This window comes from Haemaphysalis longicornis, unplaced genomic scaffold (genome assembly GCF_048455015.1).
Source record: "Haemaphysalis longicornis isolate Haplotype H1 unplaced genomic scaffold, Haemaphysalis longicornis Haplotype H1 scaffold_1, whole genome shotgun sequence".
NCBI lineage: Eukaryota > Metazoa > Arthropoda > Arachnida > Ixodida > Ixodidae > Haemaphysalis > Haemaphysalis longicornis.
The window spans coordinates 274894224-274915043 of record NW_027526203.1 but is presented as its reverse complement, the minus strand read 5'-3'; the positions used below and the strand labels follow the sequence as shown (position 1 = coordinate 274915043).

The window sequence follows — 20820 nt, the reverse complement described above, 5'->3', positions numbered from 1 at the left end:
TGCTGCCGCAAACAGTAAACGCAGACTTTAAAACAAGACCTTATATTTTTCATCGAACAATAAACATGCCGTACTATGGCCACAGTTGTACAAGTGAAATGGCACAGCAGTTTCACCTGCAAACTAGCCAGGACAACAACAACCATCACATGGCTCAAACTTACAAGATGCATGATGATGACAGAAACACAATTACAAGTCACAAGGTTCAAACTGCGTTCAATATTATACTGTACATACAATCCTGCATATAGAACAGTCCTGGCCAGTCATTACACACACACACAATAACGACTGCCTTTTGACAAACAAAAAAACAAGCATGCGCGTCAACAGTTTTTTTTCTTCCAGAAGGGAGCAACATATTTTGCCCTGACAGAAAAAAAGGGCAGGAAAAAGCAACAGGCGGCAAACAAACGTAGTTGCCCCTCAATTTAATGAAGTCAGCATTCCTTGCAAATTATTTCGTTAAATTAAGAACTTCATAAAATTAGGAAAGCATTACAAGCCAACTGCACTCAATTTTTTTTATCAAATTTGATCCAAATAAGTTGTTTATGCTCTAAAAATCACGATGGCGAAGTTCTAAGCCCAATACCGACATAGTGCAATAACTGCAAGCATTCGGAGTAGCTCTAGCAGACGACTTTGCACCTGGCGGAGAGTCGGCGAACAAAACAAGTTCCGAGTGGCATACGACAAAGAAAAGGAGCCTGTCCCGTGGAGCCTGCACTTCTCCAGCGATTGGCAGGGTGCGCAGGGGTGCGTTTGGGGTTTCTCTGCTACACCGCCATGCTATACCACCATCTGCATCACATGTTTTAAATCTAACTGCACAGGTAGCAATACCAGCAGTTTTTAAATGAAATAAAGGAGATTAGACGCCAACAAAGTATACATGTTCGCAATGCTTTGGAAGTTAGCAAAACTTTTCTTCACTTGAAAATAATGTTTTACTCATAAAAATAGCGTAAAATGCGCATTTGCCTGTATATTTATCATTCCTTTTCCATCTGTCACAGAAAAAGGATCTTTTATAAACTCTCGATCACTCGAACATCCGCGGGCAATATTTGCTGCCTTTGGGTCGGCCCAACGCCACCTCCACCCTTTAAACATCTCCAAAAGTTGAACGACCTAACTTGAGTTGTTCTACGCGCTGGTATAAACATTTGTGCTACCTTTTCTTCACTCGCTAAGCGAACCAAACCCACCCTTGATCGTCGTAACAAATATCTCCGCACAAAGATCGGCCGTTGTCTTTGCCAAGTGCGAAAGCTAAGGAAACTGCTCCTCTCCTAAACGATAAACTACATTATTTCTTCAATCGCGAAACAAAGCATTTACTTTTTTTGTAGAGTGTTAGATTTAGTTTACCTGAAAGTAAAATGTTATCAACCGCACATGTCCGTGGAGCAAGCAGCAAACCGTGGTACACAGAACATTTTGCCGTTTCAGTGTCTCGCCTGGCTTTGGAAGCTAACATGCAGTTTCAAACCGATTTTACAGTTCGATCCTCGATGTGCAGTGAGGTGAAAGTTATTGGGAAAGCATTGACAAATCTGTGCACAAGTAAATACACAGCAAAAACAGTTTGTGATTGATCGCCGTCCATGCTCGGTTCACTCTCGTCAAAAAGGAAAAAAAAAAAGGGGGGGAGGGGGGGGCTGATATCCAAGGCACTTGCTAACCAAAGCTGGTTTTCAATATCATACAAGCAAACAGCTTTGTAAATCTGGACGTGCATTTTTAGTCACAATGCCGAGGATTGCTACTCCGGCTTGTATTCTAAGGCAAAAATAACTGCCGACAGTCTACTTTATCTTGGTTGATAGCACTGTGAAATTGGAATTGCGCCTAACTTTATTAGCCTTGGCAAAATGTTAGTGGAAGCTCTTTTGTGGAAATAACACAGCAAAACGCGACGCTGCCAAGTGCATTTGGAGACTGCTGCAAGCGGCCGCCGGCACAAATACGCTGCTTCTGTTCCATCACCTACATCACACCCGGCCGCCGGTAATGGCCGCCTTTTTTCCAATGTATGTTTGGGAAACGCCAGCATTCCTGTTTGAAACAAAGTGCTTTTCCATTAGCACTCTTTTTATGTGTACTATTATATGACATTATTTTTACATTGGCGAAAATTTGAGTGCAGTTGGCCTTGAAACCTATGGGCAACCACGGGAAGAATCCAAATTCACAAAACTGGGCTTCGTGAAACAAAGGTTCAACTGCATATTATTCACATTCAAAAAAATAAAGAATAGACAGACTCTGTGTTAAATACATTCCTTGACAAGAATGCCCAATGGGCTGCTTCTATCACTCTAAAGGTTCAATTGTTTGTACCACTCCCCTCCCCACTTTAAGACTACGATTCCAAGGGGTGTCTTGGTATTTGCGCTTCACAGAAGCTGTACTTGCAAGGTAAACCACCCTTAGTTAGGTCCCGCTTGCAATCGGTAGTCTCGCAGTGACTAAGAATTTACTGCAATCACGTATTATTTTGAGCAGAAACGAAAACAAACAACCTCTGAGGAGCCTGGCTTACTAATCTACAGAAACGAAAACAAACATAAATAGTTGTAACCATGGGAAAAATAAAACACGTAGCCATAAAAAGTGAGGGAGAGTGAACTTGCCTCACTAGTAAGGAAATTGCAACTTCATGCTCACTGCTGTAACCAGGCCATTGAGCGTGGAACAGGCATACTGGCTGTATACTGCATAGGCAGGGAGATCATTACAAAAAGACTCCAAAGAACATTCAGACAAGCGCGTGGGATAGGGAGGTCTGGGAAGTCAATAGGTGAACATTTTTCCGGTGACGCCCTCATGAAAAGTTTTGTGCATGCTGGACTTCCTCTGATAAAGAAAGGATACTTTCTCCCAGCATGCTGTTAATTTCTTGAAAAAGTGGAAAATCACAGTCCACAAGTGAGCAAAACTTACATTCGTATGTTGTCGAGTGCACAGGTTACAGAGTCCTCTCGTACCAGCACAACATTGCCCGTGACCCTACTAATGATGGCGTGCCTCTGGTTAGTGTCCATCGACTCCCATGCGTGGTTAAGTGCATTTTCAGCTAGACGATCGTACTCTCTTCGCTCTTTCTGGCCAGAAACGTCCTCATTTCTAGTAAAAACGGTCAAGATATACGTCACATTCTTGTACCAAGCATTTTCCTGGTCACACAAGGGGTGCAACATCATTGCTGCATCCGGGTTCCATTTTTCAAGATGCGATGCAAGCATAACATGCCGCTGCTGCTTCTCCACGACTTCTCGGCATCGATTCTCAATGACATGTTTCGCCACATCTTCAGACACCAAAAGATCGTCGGCAGCTATTGTGCCGTAATCTCCTCCATCATCAAAAGCATACGACAAGGCTGTAGCTACCCTCTGGGAAAGGCATGTCGCAAAGTTTTCATTTTTGATAGATGCAAGGAAGAGGATCACAGCGGGACCCGTGTAAATGCCCGTGTCGTTAATCATGTCGGTTACCGAGCTCCGTATTATCTGCCAGTTGTACTCTGGCTGTGCCGAAAACGTCTCCTTGAGCTTGCGCAGGTGCTGTCGCAGTGTAATGAGGCGCCTGTCTGAGGGCGGCACGGGCACCGGCTGCTCCCAGAAAAGCCGCTGTGCCAGCAACACCAGTGCACAGACGAGGGCTGCCCCACAATACCACAGCCACTGGGAAGAGGAGCTGGCCGTTTTCCCTTCGGACGGTGGCTCTCTCCGATTGTGGCGGGGCGATGATGAACTTCTTGGCCCCTTCTTGGACAACTCCTTCAACTCGCCTCTCAAATCCGGATACCTCCCCCTCATGGCCACTGCAGGTCCCTGCGAGACGGTGCGAGACGGGCAAGGAACACTTCAGTGGTAGAGATGCCAGCGATGCATGCCAAGTTCAAATCTCGCAGAATGTCTTGCCACCACAATGGAGGTAATGGGTGTGGAAATTGTCTTGGTAAACAAATAATTATGGGGAGAAACTAGAGAGGCTACAAGTTAAGGCAGCCATTTGTCCCCGTGAGTGAGACAAGAAAAAATGAACGAAAGAACAGGATAAGGAAACGCAAGAAAAGAGAATTGAAACAAAGTAAAAAAAAAAGCCTCGGAATGTATTGGGTGCCCTATATTTTAGTTGTTTTCTTCATTTTTATTTTTCTGCATGAGCATTGCAAATGGTTGACTGTCATGGTGGGAGCAGCTGTTGGATGTCTCTAAGCTTGATGCGCTGCTCCCAACGGCAAAAGTACTACCCACAGTCTTTATTTTATGATAGAGCCAGTGGCTCTGTCCACTCCTCCTTTCTCCCACTCCATACCCAGGAATGGGATAGGTGAGTGAGAAACCCCTCCTCTTGCATATGCCAATGCTGTAGGCTAAAACGCATGCATTCTCGACACACTGCCTTATTACGAGATAGGCTTCTTTGCTTTCACTTGCCAAACTCCTGCCTTTAAATTGATTTTTTAAGTTCTTTTTGTGTATTCTGTACACTTTATGTTGGCTCCTGCTTTCCTCTGCTGTTCCCTTGCTCAGCCCCATGAGCACAATGTCCAACCTAAAACCACATGGTCAAGCTCTCTGCTGCCACTTTGTTGCAAAAAATGACGCACGCCATCATTGTGATGATTGTTACTGAGTGGGGTTTGGGCGAGAAACCGGAAGAATACTATTAACCCTTTCAGGGTCACGGACGTACATATACGTCCTCTGCAAACACCTTCAAAATGGTCAATAACGTACACGTACGTCATCGCTTGTATGTTTAAAAAGCGCGCCTTTTTTGCCAACTTCTCTTGCTTGGCATGTGCTGCCACACTGCGGAAATACGTCAAATTATTTTCTTGTGCCGATGGCTCTTCTTTTCATTTTTTTATGATTTACTTCAACAGCGCGCCGGCTATCGCTTGCGCATCCGGTAACGGGGGGGTGTGCTAGGTATCACCCACTGGGCGCCTCTCACTTCTTGCGCCTGCCACAGACCAAGGGCGCCTGCGAAACTGATGAGGCCCTTTTCTCTCTCTCTCTCTTTTTTTTTGTATTTTATAGGAGCGGTGCGCCGTCCATCGCTCGCGCATCTGGCTGCGCGCCTGCGTGCAGCGGCTGGTTTCAGTATCGTCCTCTGGGCGCTTCCCGCTTTTTGCGCCCGCACACTGATGTCTATCTGATTTCGATTCACTCAAAAGGTGCCGGCTTGTTACTCTCTCGTTTTTACTTAGAATTTTTCTTGTGTTACTCATGAATAAACCACATGTATGCAACACAAACGATTTTTTTGTCACTTTATGGTCACCCTAAAAAAATTACGATAATTTTTTCTCGGAATAGATTTATCCGAAGAATTTAAATCAGCAATAACAAAAATCGACTCTGGGGGGTCGCATTTGGCGAAAAAATTCGACCCTCAAAGGGTTAATGTCCCAGTGCGAAAGAAAAATTCCTAACTCATCAAAGATTCCTAACCCATCAAAACTTAAAACCTCGTTGTAACAAGATTGGCTGTAACAAAATAATGTACATAACTAGCAAATCATAATTCCCCTAGAAAGTTCCCATAGAAAGCAATGTATTTAAAACTCATTTTAACGAGGTAAAATTTGCCCATTATGGGATATAACGAACAGATTTCGTTAGGAAATAAAATTATGAGCCAATTTCACGACAGTGCACAACACGAATTTGAGACAGTGCACAATGAAACAGCTGTATTTAGCAGTTCAAAACTCCCACCATTCATCCTCCTGCAAAGCGCACAAAGCTGGATGGTGCGGCGCACCTTATGTAGGAGATGGTTTCAATACGGTGTATACAAACAGGCACAATTATATTAAAGCAGTGTTATTGCAAGGTTAGCATGATTAACTAACAGGCTTTATTAGATTAACTTATGAATTAATTGGCTGTGCTAATTTAGCCTTAGACACTAACAGGGTTGCCGTGAAGGGCACGGCTTTTCCAACCGCACACCCCTGGGGAGGCTGTGTACCAGACTGTAAGATGCTTGTATGCATATGCAGGGTCATGTTCAACTACACCCATCATTTAACACAATAAGAGGAGCAGCAACTCTTTAAGTTATGGAACAACTAGTGCTCTTGGCAAAACTTTTTCCTAAATGCTTGAAGTACTGACACAAAATTTCCAAGTAGAAAAATGCTATGTGAATAGCTTCCTGTGCATGCGGAGATATTTCCCAGGGAATTTTAACTGTAACCGTTTCATAACACGAATTTTAAATCAATTTTAATCTTTGTGCACGCACAAAAGCTAAGAACGGAGCCTTTTTGCACTTCAGCATCAGCAGGAAAGCATGAGGAATAGGCAGAACCTGAGCTAGTTAGTGCACAGCATGGAGGAAAGAAAGCTTAGGAGAAGCCCCAGTGGCCACCAGCCAATTGGGAGAAGTGTGAAGGCAGTAACACGTTTTTTTCCACGCTCATCGTAGGACACTGGCAACCGCATCCTAGCAACGGCGCCGAAGGCCCACCCACCGAAGACCCACGTCACTGCGCAGCTCAGCCGGTAGGCAATGGTCGGCAGGCGGAGACAAAACAGACAATAGTGGAGCGAGCGTTCGCGCAAAATAAAAGTGAAAAAGGGTGGCCTCCGGAAATGCCATTTCCGGCATCAGAAGAGATGACATCAGGGCCTCTCCTAAGCTTTTCTTTCCCCCATGTGCATAGTCAACAACTCCCTTACAGGTCAAACTGCAAATGCTGCACTGTACAACAAGAATGCGACAACACACAGTGCTCACCCAGCACTATGTGTCCTTGCATTTTTGTTGTCCCGTGGTGTAGCACTCCTTTAAAGCAGTACTGACACGAAAACTCGATTTTTAAAAACTGATACGGTTCGCTTCATGAAGATGCCTTATTGCAAGTATGGGCATCAGACGTTGCTTGTGACCAACTTTAAATCGATATTATTCCAGCAGTTTTGAGAGGCCAGAAAATGGTGGCTCAGCGACTCTGTGACATCAGCTACAACTAGGGAAGCGTGCGACATAGGTGCTCCCAGCCAGTCAAACTTGGTCAGAGCCTTCCAATTTAGCAACATGGGCACCAGTCGGGAATGAAACCAACAGGCCTGTGCATGGCAAAAATAACAACAAAATTCAACATTCTGGTGGGGGCTGTAGAGGGTGCTAGACGACATTCTGGCTATATATTATTGTTACCAATAAAGGTGGGCGTCATTCGTTCGGCTAGAACTGCTCCAGTCACTGGTGTGTGCGCGGCTAGCAGCAGCCAGCACTCATTTCGCTACATGGTGTCAGAAGTGGGATCGCTGAGTACGGTCGCCACTGCCGCTGCTAGCTTTGTGCGATGGCAAACAAGTCAGAGGCTGCATCCCAGCAGGCTGCCGCATTTGCTGGGATACCTGGACTACATCCGCCACCGAGCTTCGACTTCCCTGACCCAAGTGCGTGGCCTATCTGGATTGAGTAGTTCAAGGACTATGGGTTCGCTACAGGACTACACCAAGCTACAGACGAGGTCCGGGTACGAGCACTTCTTTACTGCATGGGTACTCGGGCTCGATGCGTTTTAGCATCTGTGAACTTATCTGCCGCAGAAGTTCAGGCATATACAGCGTTGTGAAAAGCAAGTTCACTTCGTATTTCGTGCACCCTGTCAATGAAGTTCATGAAAGTTGTCGTTTTCACAAGCGGATGCAGCAAGCTGAAGAAAGCGTGGATGCTTTTTATTCCGCATTGCGAAACATGGTAAAGAAATGCAACTACGGCTCAGCGTCCGTCGAGGACAGGCTCGTTCGGGATCGATTTATCGTTGGTTTGTTGGACAGCAGGTTATCGGAACAGCTATGCCGCTCTCCCGACTTATAGCTTGACAAAGCGCTCCTGCATGCGCGACTGCACGAAGATGCGGAACGAGAAAAACGGGAACGCGAAACCCAGTTATCGGCACCAATCTCCGTTGATGCAGCAAAACACAGGCCACCGCCAAGGCAGTCACGTAATCAAGCGCAAGGATCAAGGGAAACGCCCCCCACTGCCGCACACCGATCGTGTCATTTCTGCGGATGAGATGCGCATCCACGGGAATTTTGCCCTGCCAAAAGAGCCGTTTGCAAGTTTTGCAAAAAGAAAGGACATTTTGAAGCTGTTTGCTTAGCTAAGCAACGTTCACAAAGCAGGCAGTCGCACGCTGAAAGCCAAGTTTGTTCGTGTTCAAGGGAACGGCGTCCCTCTCGAGTTCAAGGTCGACTCAGGAGCAGAAGTTACTGTTGTTCCAAGCACTTTTCCCGGGGTACCTTCGCAACTTGAAAAACCGGAGGATCATTTCACTGGTCCAGGGAACCATCCCTTGAAGGTATCTGGCCAATTTACAGCCACATTGGAGTGGAAGGGCCGCAGCTGCGTGCAGCCAGTGTACGTCATGCCTTCACAGACTACCCCTCTTCTGGGCTACCCTGCTATCCTCCCATTGGGTGTCGTTAAGTTCATTGATGCCGCCGAGCGAGGTGAAAAACAAGCTGGCTCTGCAAGTGACTCAGCCCCGGGCCAGGATATCATTGAAGGGCTAGGTACAGTAGGGGAGGAGTACAGGATTCGATTCAAGCCAAATGCAAAACCATTCGCTCTCAGTGTACCTCGCAGAATTCCCATCCCTCTGTACAACATGGTAAAGCAGGAGCTGAACCAGATGGAAAAGCAAGGCGTCATAAGGTGCATTACGAAGCCGATACCATGGTGTGCCGGACTTGTCGCAGTACTGAAGGCATCGGGCGGATACCGAATATGCGTGGACCTAACGAAGCTCAACAAAGAGGTTCTCCGCGAAAGGCACGTGCTTCCGACAGTCGAATGGGTACTTGGGCAACTTGGAGATGCAAAAGTGTTCTCAAAACTCGATGCCACAGCAGGGTTTCACCAAGTACGGTCGTCTCAAGAATGCCAAAAGTATACCACATTTGTCCTGCCATTCGGACGCTACTGCCGTCTTCCTTTTGGACTGACTTCGGCACCAGAGTATTTTCAGCATGAAATGGCTCGTATTTTGGAGGGACAGCAAAATGTCGTCAACATGATAGATGGCATCCTTGTCTTCGGAAAAGACCGTGAAGAGCATGACAAGCAACTTGCTGAGGTTCTTGAACGGCTGAGGAAAGCCAGCGTGAAGCTCAACAAGGCAAAATGCTGCTTTGGTCAGGCCCAAGTGGAGTTTGTGGGGGTTGTCATCGATGGCAACGGTATTTCGCGAAGTCCCGGAAAACTCGAAGCACTGCGCAACTTGGAAGCACCCAACGATGTTGCCGGTGTCAGGCACTTTCTCGGCATGGCCAATCATATCGGTCGCTTCCTGCCCAACCTTTCGCAGGTAACTGCCCTTATTCGCGCCTTGTTAGGCGAGCAAAATGCGTGGCAATGGGGACCGCCTCAGGAGGCTGCCTTTAATCAGGTAAAGGCAATGCTCACCTCAGACCTGTGCGTTGCGAAGTACCATGCTGCTTGCAATACCATTGTCTCTTGCGATGCAAGCTCATTCGGTCTGGGAACGGTTCTTCTGCAGGAACAGCCATCGGGAGAGCAATGTGCTGTAGCATTTGCGTCACGGTCACTAACAGAAGCGGAACAGCGCTACAGCCAAACAGAAAAAGAGGCACTGGCAGTAGCATGGGCAGTGCACCGTTTTGACCAGCATGTTCGTGGCATGAACTTCACGGTAGAAACCGACCACCAGCCCCTGGTAACATTACTGGGGAACGCAGACTTGGACACGATGCCCCCGCGCATTCAACTATTTCGCATCAAACTTATGCGCTACCAATTCCGCGTGGTCTACGTTCCGGGCAAACAACTGGCAACTGCAGACACTCTTTCGAGGGCTGCGGAGGAGAAGCCATCGATCAGTAAAGTGGCTGTCCTAGAACAGATTCTAGATCTCCAAGTTGCTACTGTAACAGACACGAAGCTGGTCTCTGTTGATGATGTTCGCAGGCATCAAGAACTGGATGGTGAATGCAACTTGCTCGTCAAGTACTGCACCCAAGGCTGGCCTCGTCGAGACCAGCTTCCCGAACATGTCAAGAAGTACTGGAGTCATCGAGGTGATTTATCTCTGTACAATGGCATACTGCTGAAAGGTAATCGCTTCGTCATCCCGGCTTCACTGCAAAAGGATACACTTAAACTTATCCATGAAGGCCACCAAGGAATTAACCGATGACGCCTGAGAGCCCAGGATTCCGTGTGGTGGTACGGACTTTCGCAGCAGCTACGAGACAGAGTCAACCGCTGTAGACAGTGTGCCGTCACACGGGTGCAACGAAGTGAGCCGATGGTGGTGACCCAGACTCCAGAGAAATCATAGCAGGAGGTAGGAATAGACTTGTTTTCTTTCAAGGGACACGACTACCTACTTGTAGTGGATTATCGTTCTCGCTACCCCGAAGTCATCTACTTGCAGAGCACGAACTCTTGTGCAGTCATCGATGCAGTCGAAAGCATTTTCGCTCGTTTCGGCATTCCCGCAGTAGTGCGAAGCGATAATGAACCTCAGTTCGCATCGCATGCCTTCACAGCTTTTGCGAAACACTACGGCTTCCAGCACTTAACGTCAAGTCCAAGCTACCCGCATCAAACGGGGAAGTTGAAAGGATGGTGCGAATGATCAAAGAATTGTTTACGAAAGCAGACGACCCTTTCCTGGCGCTCTTGTCGTACAGAGACGCAGCAAGCGTCACCGGGTACAGCCCGGTACAGCCCAGCACAGCTGCTGATGGGAAGGAGCCTGCGAACCAGGCTTCCCAAGATGACGGAAAGTCTGGAACCGAAGTGGCCTGCACCAGATGACGTCCAGCACCAAGATGAAGAGGTGAGAAGGCGGCAGAAGAAAGACTTTGATCGCCGTTATGCCACGACCATCCTTCCTCCACTGCAGCCGGGAGATACGGTGTGGGTTTGAGACGTCAAGGCTACGGCGTGTGTTCTCAGCCCAGCTGCCAAGCCCCGTTCGTACATCGTGGAAACACCCACCACTGTGCTCGTGCATAATAGGGTTCATTTAGTGCCCTATTCAGATCCAGCCAGCTCGAAGTGAAAAAGGCGAGGAAATAGATCGGAGCAAGGTAACACCCACCACGGCGACAGCAACACCAGGAGTGTCCGATGAATGCGCAGTGCGAGTTACAAGGTTCGGGCGTTGGGTCAAGACTCCGAAAAGACTTGACTTGTGATGTGTTTTGCTTCGTATGTGCTAATCTCGGGGAAGAGATGTAGAGGGTGTTACCCGCCATTCTTGCTATATATTATTGTGACCAATAAAGGTGGGCGTCATTCGTTCGACTAGAACTGCTCCAGTCACTGGTGCATGCGCGGCTAGCAGCCGTCAGCACTCATTTCCCTACAGGGGCTTGTGGCGTATTATGTCTTCTTTCATCTAATCAGCCCCACATCCGGGCAGTTCTCAACCTGATGAATGTAGCAGGATAACTGAAGCAGGGCAGAAGCGGGGTATAGGCAACCATGAAAAGAGGCCTTCGATGCTTTTGAAGCCAGTGGCAAGGCTTGCTCGGACAGAAAACAGTAACGTCAAGTAAGCCCTAGAGCACCCCGAGCCTGCTCCCAGGGGCCAAAACCAAAACTGATGTTGTGAATGGAGCTGTATTTGGAAATGGGCAGCACATTGGCCAGTTTTGGTACGTGTGTCATAGTTTATGGGCAAGCTGGGACTCAAAATAGCACTCCCCTTATGAAAGTCACAAATTTGGTCTTGGTACTCTCTTAAGTCAATTTCGCAGGTGGCTCTAGGTAATGGCAATAATGTGCATGCACAGTAGTCACTGTTTCAAGTTCCCAACATTGCAGACAGCAAGGTAGAAGAAAAAAAGGCTCACCGGCGTGCTATGCTCAGCACAGCTAGCGCCGATTGAGGGACGCCGAGTTTCTGTGCTCCCACCGGCATCCCTGTCAGGCTGGTCTTCACCTTCGTCACCACCTGGACTCACTGAAGGGTCCTGGTGGACATCATGTATGTCATGTATGCCCCGCCTCTCCAAACTCAGCTCTTCCTGGCCTGAAACACGAGATAACAAAAGCATGACTAAAGTCCAGTGCATGCATAATTGTTTAACTACAGTCAAAAGCTTTACGACAGTAAACACAGGAGCACGTGTCGCTCAGTACATGCAGAGCAGTCTAGCGATAGGATTGCGCACTTTTATAATTCGCACTTTTTGTGGATTCCCTCTCTCAGAGCAGGTGATTGCGCTGTTGTCTGCGTCATATATCTGGAAATGTTTCCAGAGAAAACACGTGCAGATGTGGGGATTTTGGTCAAGTGGCGAAATACGCATTAAAAATTTGTTTTTTGCTGCCCTTGGGTGATAAAAAGTGCTTTACGTTCACTTCATCATATTTCCAGATGACGTGATGTAACTACTGCAGCAGGCAAACATGCAATAAAGCGCTTTCAAGGAGCGCATCCGCTAACCGCACAAACTGTGAGAGCACGCCACCCTCTCACCAGAGCGCTCCGCATGCACTGAGCGGCACACAGCCCTATGTTTACTGCCATAAAGCTTTTGACTGTACAGCTAGTCCCTTCAGCAGCACCTATTTCAGGATGTAGAGAGAAAAGGAGGAGCTCACAAAATTAAAGCCGTCAGTTGGTGAAATATCACAGAAATAGCTAACTGAAAGAAGACAACTACATAAGTGCAACGTATATGTGGGGCGCAGCGTAAACGTTAGAGCAGTGCGCGAATGAATTGTCACGGTCCCACACAACACATTGGTCGTCATGGGACCAGGTTAAGCGCCAGGCACAACTGGAGGAAGGAAAATAGACAGGAAAGGGGCGCTCCAGTTGTGCCTGGCGCTTAACCTGTACCCATGATGAAGTACCAACTAGCTCGCATCGGCACATTAGTCGTGCCCGTACGAACCCCCCAACTCCGCAGGCACGCGACAGAACATACAGTAACAACTACTGATGCAGCCAACAACCACTTCAGTAACCACAAGCATCGGTAACCGGCCGGTGCACACGTTTAGTTTTCACGGTTGTTATTTCACCGCACGGAACGTTACTAGTTCCATAGTTTCAAAGTTAAAGTAAAGGTTTTGTCCAAAGAAGAGTAAGCAGTAGTGCTTTTTTTTCAGGACCTGCAAAAGGTTAAGCTCAAACGTTCGGGCTGGTGTTCACCTATAATCCTAGACGTTTATGAGCTCTAGATGTGAAACGAAAGTACACTGCTTCTGATAATGTATAGAAACCGCGTCCATGCGATAGACGCATTAGAAAACACGGCACAGAGGCCAAGCTGCTTCACTCGAAGTATTTTTGTCATGACCACACAAACACAAGCACGCTCGAGAGCACAGAAAGCAAACAATGCATACTTGTCATGTTTTTATGTAGCGAAAGGCACAGGAATTCGGCGGGAGGCACTTCGTACTCCAGCTGTAACTCAACTGCGAGGTGGGGCTACGATACAGTGCGCTGCGCTCTCCTATCTCAGCTGCATCTCAACATTTGTGGCTTTGGCATAGGCTTCTGGGCTTCCGCTGGATAGCGCTTAGTAGCGTAATGTAATCAAAAAGTGTTTCGGCAATTATTAATATCATAAAACAAATTTTTTGGTATTGTCATTACTGCAAGTAACTTAAAGTGCCCTCAGAATTTGCATTTCAGCGTTTTGCCGTGATGCTGGTACCGAGGGCGGCTTAGCATCGGAAAACCATCGGTATCAAGATCAAGGAAAACTTCGCTGCATGTTCGCTCGCTTTCACGTGTTCGCAGCAACACCACTGTGCTGTCTGTTTCAGACTAAGTAGTCTCCCGCATTGCGCAATGAAGGTGAAAAAGGCAGAGTTGAAAGCTAAGAAACTGTCACCGAAGGGCCCCAACCGGAAAAACATACCAAAACAGAAAGGCGATTCTAGCTTTCCTCGGGAGCGCTCGAAGACCGGCGAGGCGGATGGAAAGATCGAAGGCAAGTACACAAAGGGAACCGTCCTGAATACATTCCCACCGGCTGCCGGGAAGCGTAAAAGAGTTAACAAGCTTAAGCACAGGAACCGGACAGGTTTGGTTGAAGCGGCGGACTCTGTTGGCCCAGAAGAGAAGACTGCGAATCACGGCGCAGCGTCCGGGCAGGTGTCCGAGGCCGTGGGCAAGCTGCCTCGTCCAAGAAAGCATGGGCTAGCTACTACATCCGCACAGGGATCTGACGCCGTGGGCAAGCTGCCTCGCCCGGGAAAGCATGGGCTAGCTACCCCGGGACAGGTATCCGACGCCGGGGAAAAGCTGCCTCGTCCGGAAAAGCGTGGACTATCAAATGATGACCACGATGGAGGCGAGCCTAAGCGAATCAAGCTGGTTGAAATGAAGAAGAAAGAGCGAAAGCAGGTGCGAAAGCGGAACGAGAGCAAGTTCTTCGAGATTTCCAAGGCTGCCAAGCGTATTTGGGAAGACCTCCGTTTGAAGTCCTGCACCCCGGAGAGACGTGCGGAGCTGCTGGCCCAGTTGACCAAAATCGTCAAGGGCAACATAAAGCAGCTGATCTTCGCGCACGACACGTCCAGAGTCATCGAATGCATGGACCATTTGGGGACCGCTGTTCACCGCAACATGATCTTTGACGAGGTCAAGGACATCATCGTTCCAATGACCAAGTCCAAGTATGCCAAGTTTATGGTCAAGCAGATCCTACGGAATGGCACTGCTGAGCAAAAGGAGCACGTGATCAGGTCCTGTAGCACTCACGTTGTGGGCCTCTTGTACCACGTGAACGCGGCCGATATATTGGAGACCATCTACAATGAGCACGCCAATGCGTTGCAGCGGTCGTGGTTGCTGCAAGAGTTCTACAGCCGAGAGCTGGCGCTGTTCAAGAAGGACAAAGTGATCACACTCGCTGATGCCCTAGCTGAATCTGCCGATCCAGCGAAAATGATCGAGAATTTGAAAGAGGCGCTGATGAAGATCGTTGACAAGCCAGTCATTCGCCACAGCATCGTGCATCACGTGATCCTCGAGTTCTTCAAGAGTGCTGACCCCAGCTCAAGGTCCGAGATGATTCGTGCACTGGGAGGGTCTCTCGTGGAAATGTTGCACACAAAGGACGGCTCGCGTGTAGCCATGCAGTGCATTTGGCACGGCACTGCAAAAGATAGAAAAGCAATCATAAAATCATTCAAGACCTACGCTGCCAAAATAGCGCGGGAAGAGCACGGCCACATGGTGTTGCTGGCAATCTTCGACTGTGTGGACGACACCAAGCTGGTGGAGAGCGTTGTTATTGCTGAGTTGCTAAAGGAGCCACTTGACCTGCTGACGGATCCGCATGGCCAGAGGGTGCTGGCTTATTTGATTGCTCCGAGAGACCGCCGTGTGTTTCATCCTCAAGTTGTTGACATTCTCAAGGAAGGGGACAGCAGCAGCACGAGCAAGAAAGACCGTGAGGTAATTCAGTGGCTCCTTGACCTTTGAATCCTGCATGCTGATTATGTGCATCATGGCCCAGCAAAGCATTTAAAGGGGCCATGCAGACAAAATACAAGTTTATTTTATTCAAAGTATTTGGTGTTTTATAGTGCCCCCAGCGCTTGTCTGGAAGCAAACGATGCTTTATTCACCAAGTTTGATTCTCCCGCCAGATCGTGTGTTTTCGGGTCGTCTGCAATGATGCCATATGAACAGGCCTTCAATCGAAACAGTGCGCCATTAGGTTCGGCAGCCATCAGCGGAGCCTTCTTTAATGTCAGTCCTTCTAGATGGCGCCACCATACTTCGCCAGGTTGTTTTCTCCCTTTGCTTTGTTTTTGACCGTAGTTACACCTGGCTTGTTTTTGTTACACTAGGTAGTAATTGTTTCGTGAAACACGGGGTATGTTCGACAAATAGGGTCGCTTGCGCCAATCGGCCAGTGTCGTCTGAGACAACCCCAAAGTGCCACACCGCTCTACAGCTATAACAAGCATGGTGCGCGCAGTACCAACAGCAGTGCGCACTGGTGCTTTGTGTACTTAGAAATACCAGTGCGTACTGCTGTTGGTACTGTGCACACTCATAATTTCCGTGGTTTCACCCCGCCATTCTTACTGCTATAAAACGAATATGAATTACACTTAAGCGGTAATAGCTTGTTCTGCAAGCTTATGGGGTGTATTCACTGGGCTTTGGACCGCGCGGCGGCAACGACGCTATACCTGCGGTTGGACTCCACTGCGCGGACAGCGCGTTTACCAACACGAAACATGAGAGTGCCTTGTTGTAACAAGTAGTCAGCATTGTTTTCACTCTGAAAGTCCAGATGCGCTGTTCAGTCTCCTACAACTGCAGACCCGAAGCAGGCCGAACGATGGAAGCAAGCGTGCTGGGTTTTTTTGTTTTGTTTTTATTTCGCTGTTTCAAAGTGAAGGCTAGGGCAGTGCTTGAAGACGGTATTACTTCGTGTGACGAATGCACCTGCCTAACGGTTCGACAGGCGCGGCCAGCGGCGTGCATAACCCGGTTAGTTCGGCGATTTCGCGCTATCTCGGTGCCATCCCCGTGTGCCAATTTCTTTATTTCCTGCGTTGCTTCAAACGACCGCGGCTCGGGTTGAGAAGGCTGCGATAATATTTGATGTGGTGGTGGCATGTGAGATGAGGCACTGGTTTTACCATGACACCCAGGCATGTTGCGCGCTTCTTGAGGAGTATGAGAGACGGTGAGGTGCTCTGGTGACAGTGTTCTGATCCGTTGAATGCACTAGGGTCATCCATTTGAGCTCCTAACGAAGCTGAACAATTAGGCCCAGGGTCTGGGTGGAAACGATCGCGGGGTAAGTACGTGATAAAATTAGGTATGGTGGCGACGACAAAGATTCCACTGATGATTTTCAAGTGTTTTCCTTTCGGATTAAACGAAGCGGAAATTATAAGTAGAACAAGATTATGGAACACACTTTGGCTACTTCGAAAGCAGCGCAGAGACAAGTGACAAAGAGTGCTCGAGTTTGTCGCTGCATACGTTTTCGTCTCTGCACTGTTTTTGAAGTAGTCAAACTTTGTACCCAGCGTCAAGCTTTAGTGTGTTATCACGGAGCACGCTTGGTCATTAGAGAACAGTCGAAGGCGACAAAGAAGAGTTAGATGCCTGCAATTACGTGGGAAGCAACATCGCATGTACGTGTGCGTTCACCTCAACACTTGAAGTAGCCCATGTTGAAACTGGGCACGCAGTATGGTTTGTCATAAAAATTGGGATTAGCGCTTTAAAGAACAGGACACACGTAAGAGAAAATGGACAGGACTAGCGCCAGTCCTGTCCATTTTCTCTTACGTGTGTCCTGTTCTTTAAAGCGCTAATCCCAATTTTTATGATCATGAACCAACTAGCCTAGCAACAAGTTTTTCTAAGTATGGTTTGTCTCAACCATAAAGTACGCCGGCTACATTTATTTGTGAACATTTTAAACATTATGTAATGTTTCAAACATATGACGAGATGCGAGGACACCCACCGTCCCGGGCCCACCTTTAATGAAACTGGTGCCAACAGATTCAGTACTGATTGGCCATATTATCAATAACTTTGCGAATTCGTCAAGTGGAGCCAGACTGTCTCAAGCACTGCCCTAGGCGTCGCTTCGAAACAGCAAAAAGGAAAAAAAATACCCGATGCGCTTGATTTCATCCTGCAGCCTGCTTCGGGTCTGTGGTTGTAGGAGACCAGTGCAGTCCGATGTTTTGAAGCAAAAACAATGCTAGCTACTCGTTATGACACGGCATTCGCAAACCCACGAATCACGCAGAACAAACACCGTCCATATGAACGTTCCTGCCAACACCAGGCCGCAAACCACGTTTCAAGTTGGGAAATGCGCTGCCCGCGCGACGAAGTGCAACCGCTCATATGGCGTCGTCGCTGCCGTGCAGGTAGCGCTACCGCGTGGTCCAAAGCCCAGTGAATACACCCTGTAAGCCCTGCCTAACTTGCATTTGCTTTTGTCAGCCTCAGCCAAGCGCACGGCTGTGCATATGTCGTCATGTGTTCTAGTGCGGGAAATTAGCTAGCGAGTCCCATGGCCATTCCCTTTTTTCCAAATCATGTAGCTTTTTTTACCAAAGTTTACGTCAAAAGTGGTGCGAGTACAATTCTAGCGAAGCAATCTTTCGAATGAACCAAACTTGTGTTTTGTCTGCAGGCCCCCTCCCCTTAAGTACATGCTGGCTGTCTGCGTGGCCCAGTGCCACGCAGGCTAAGGCTAAGCACGTGGCCCTGTGCTTAAACGGGCAAACTTCTGTATAGGCGTGGCGCTTAAGCGCATGTCACCCTTTTTGGTGATGTGGGAGCGCATGTTCGCATTGACAGTTCTATGAGATAGTAGTCCACATTTTGAAGTACCCAATGTTGCTGTTTATCTTTTAATACCCGTTTGAAATTGGTTTATTAATTGCTTCCTTGACATGCAAGATATCACTTAGTGTGGGATGTGTATTTGCATATTTCCTTTAAGCGCGGCACACACTGCAGCCATGCGATGGCATAGTGACATGGGGCCGAATTCTCTAAAACAGCGCGATATGGGCATGCACATGCATGTATTCCTTGGTTCTGGAGTCCTGTGGAGGGGCAGGAGACTAGAAATCCCACGGCACATCCCCCTGATCTTGGCCTTGTGCAGGGCCCGAAACAATGCACACTGTGCACGTCGCACTGAGGAATACATGCATTTGCACACCTACACTGTGCCGTTTTAGAGAATTCAGCCCAAGGTCTGTAAACGGTATTGAACCTGCACTCTTCACAATAATTTCTAAACAGTCATAAGTGTCTGGGCTGCTTTATGTGTCTGTGATCATGCAGTAGTACTTAGTTATACATCTCACCAATCTGCCGCTTGTTTTTTTTTTTAGGTACGCAGGCAGGAACTTCACAAGGCAGCTGCACAAGCACTTCCACAGGTGATCGCCGACAATGCAGAGGAACTGCTGACTTGCAGTGGTCCCACGGCCATAGCTCTTCATGTTATCTTGACCAATATTGCCACCAGTGAAGCAGCCAGTGCATTCAGGGGCATTGCTAAGCTTCTGAATGAGGTGCCCTACAAAGTTGGCAAGGACCAGGAGGGAAAACATCTCTTTGATGAGAGCCCTGCTCGGTTCTTTCTGAAGAAGATGGCTGCGCACGACAAAAACGTTGGTGACAAGGGGCAGGATTCTTTTTGCGGTGTGGTTGCTGACATTGTCACAGAAGAAACCATGTCGACCTGGATTGGCTGTCACTTTGGCGCGCTCTTTCTCGTAATGTTGCTGGAAACGGGCATCACCAAAGCAATTGCCCGTGTTAAGGCCGCACTGCAGGGAAAGAACAGCCTTCTCAAGAAAAGTGAAGTGAAGACCGCTGAATTGCTGTTGAGAAAGCTTCAGAATGTGTGAATAAAGCAATCCTTGGAAGAATGAACTTCATGTTTCCGGCACAGTAGAAAATCCGGAGTTTTATGACCTAGGACGACTTGTGGGACCATAACAGTTGTAAAGAAAATGCTCAGAATTAACTTGCGTCGCCCTAACGTTCTTTAATGTGCAAAATCCCGTTTCATGGCTGCTGTATTTTGCTGCAATTGAGATGTAGCCACCTCAGCCAGAAGCTAATTTACTGTCTCATGCTCAGTGGCCGGCAAGCTTTGAACCCATTCAAAGTGCGATCAGGGTTAAAGCGCAATGTGTGCTGGGCATTGGTGTGCCAATGCATCTCAAGCTTGCCCAGTTGGGAAAATTCTTGAGCTACCTCAAACTGTGCTGCCTGAACATTGTCATTAATGAGAGAAGCAGTGCTTAAGGTAAATTTTTTGCCCTCGTCATCCAAGGAACTGCAAAATTAAAAGAACCTTAAAATTTTTGTATTTGCAGTACTGTATCCCATGAACTACAAATGCTTTCAAATTGGTGTACATCTTGTACGTTGTTCCTTGTTGAATTCTGCATCAAATCAGCGCCAATTAGGCTCAACTCATATTGAAGATAGCATGCATGTTGCACATATGTTTCAGTTGTGACAATGCCTCACCATCACTGCAGTTGTGACAATGCAGAGTGCTGAAACAGAGAAAATAATTGCTATAAAGTCTGGTCTAAAGGGTGCAGCTAGGGTGCCTTCATACACTTTTGAAAGCCCCCAAGCTCCAGCTCTAGCCCGTAAAATTAACCTAGCTTCAGCCACATGACTGCAGAATGCTTGTCCTAAAAATACTGTGAAATTGCCTCCATCCTTCACCTTTCAAGAGTGGATCTGGATCCGCCTCTGCATCTAGACAGGTTTCCAGATGATTTGTATGCCACTCTGTGCAAGCATCAAGTTGACTAAAATTACCTGCTTGCAGTTGACCTCCGGCAAAGCCAATTCAAAAATGGTGAAAGTAGTTACAATTTTTCCCCCTAACTAGTAAAAATCAATATGATAAAACATTTACTGTTTTTTGTAGCATGCATATTGACCTTTATAGAATGTGTACAACTTGACGGCTTTGTCACTTTATTAGTATTCCGTGAAGTCTCGTGGAACTTGAAGGTACCCCGAAAATTATCTATTAGCCAAATCTGCTCTATGAGGAGTGTCTTATATGACCAAGCAACTCTGCGGGCTGTTCCTTTTAAGAAGTGAAGCGGCTAAATGTAGCTTGCATGTGAACGAGAGTACACTATAGCCAGGTACAAGTTAAGAACAGCAACAGCTTGTGTTGTGTATCACTCCGCCGTGGTGACTACATGTGGTGTCAATGCGCACGACTTTCGAAACAAGATTGCGCTTAATGTGTGATATCACCTGCTTTCCTCACAAAGTAAGTT

The 20820-nt window shown here is 47.6% G+C and overlaps 2 protein-coding genes across 2 annotated transcripts; one reads left to right on the top strand and one right to left on the bottom strand.

Moving 5' to 3' along the window:
- Positions 1 to 26: 26 nt before the first annotated feature.
- LOC144146181 (torsin-1A-interacting protein 2-like) lies at positions 27 to 13521 on the bottom strand. Its single transcript, XM_077678153.1, has 3 exons — positions 13384 to 13521; positions 11877 to 12055; positions 27 to 3845 (listed from the first exon to the last, which is right to left on the bottom strand). Exons 1-3 carry the CDS (start codon positions 13388 to 13390, stop codon positions 2949 to 2951), a joined length of 1083 nt encoding a protein of 360 aa, XP_077534279.1. The 5' UTR covers positions 13391 to 13521; the 3' UTR covers positions 27 to 2948.
- A 193-nt stretch (positions 13522 to 13714) lies between these two features.
- On the top strand, positions 13715 to 19435 carry Peng (Pumilio and CPL domain-containing protein penguin). The gene is made up of 2 exons (XM_077678133.1): positions 13715 to 15448; positions 18889 to 19435. Exons 1-2 carry the CDS (start codon positions 13835 to 13837, stop codon positions 19408 to 19410), a joined length of 2136 nt encoding a protein of 711 aa, XP_077534259.1. The 5' UTR covers positions 13715 to 13834; the 3' UTR covers positions 19411 to 19435.
- Positions 19436 to 20820: the final 1385 nt, after the last annotated feature.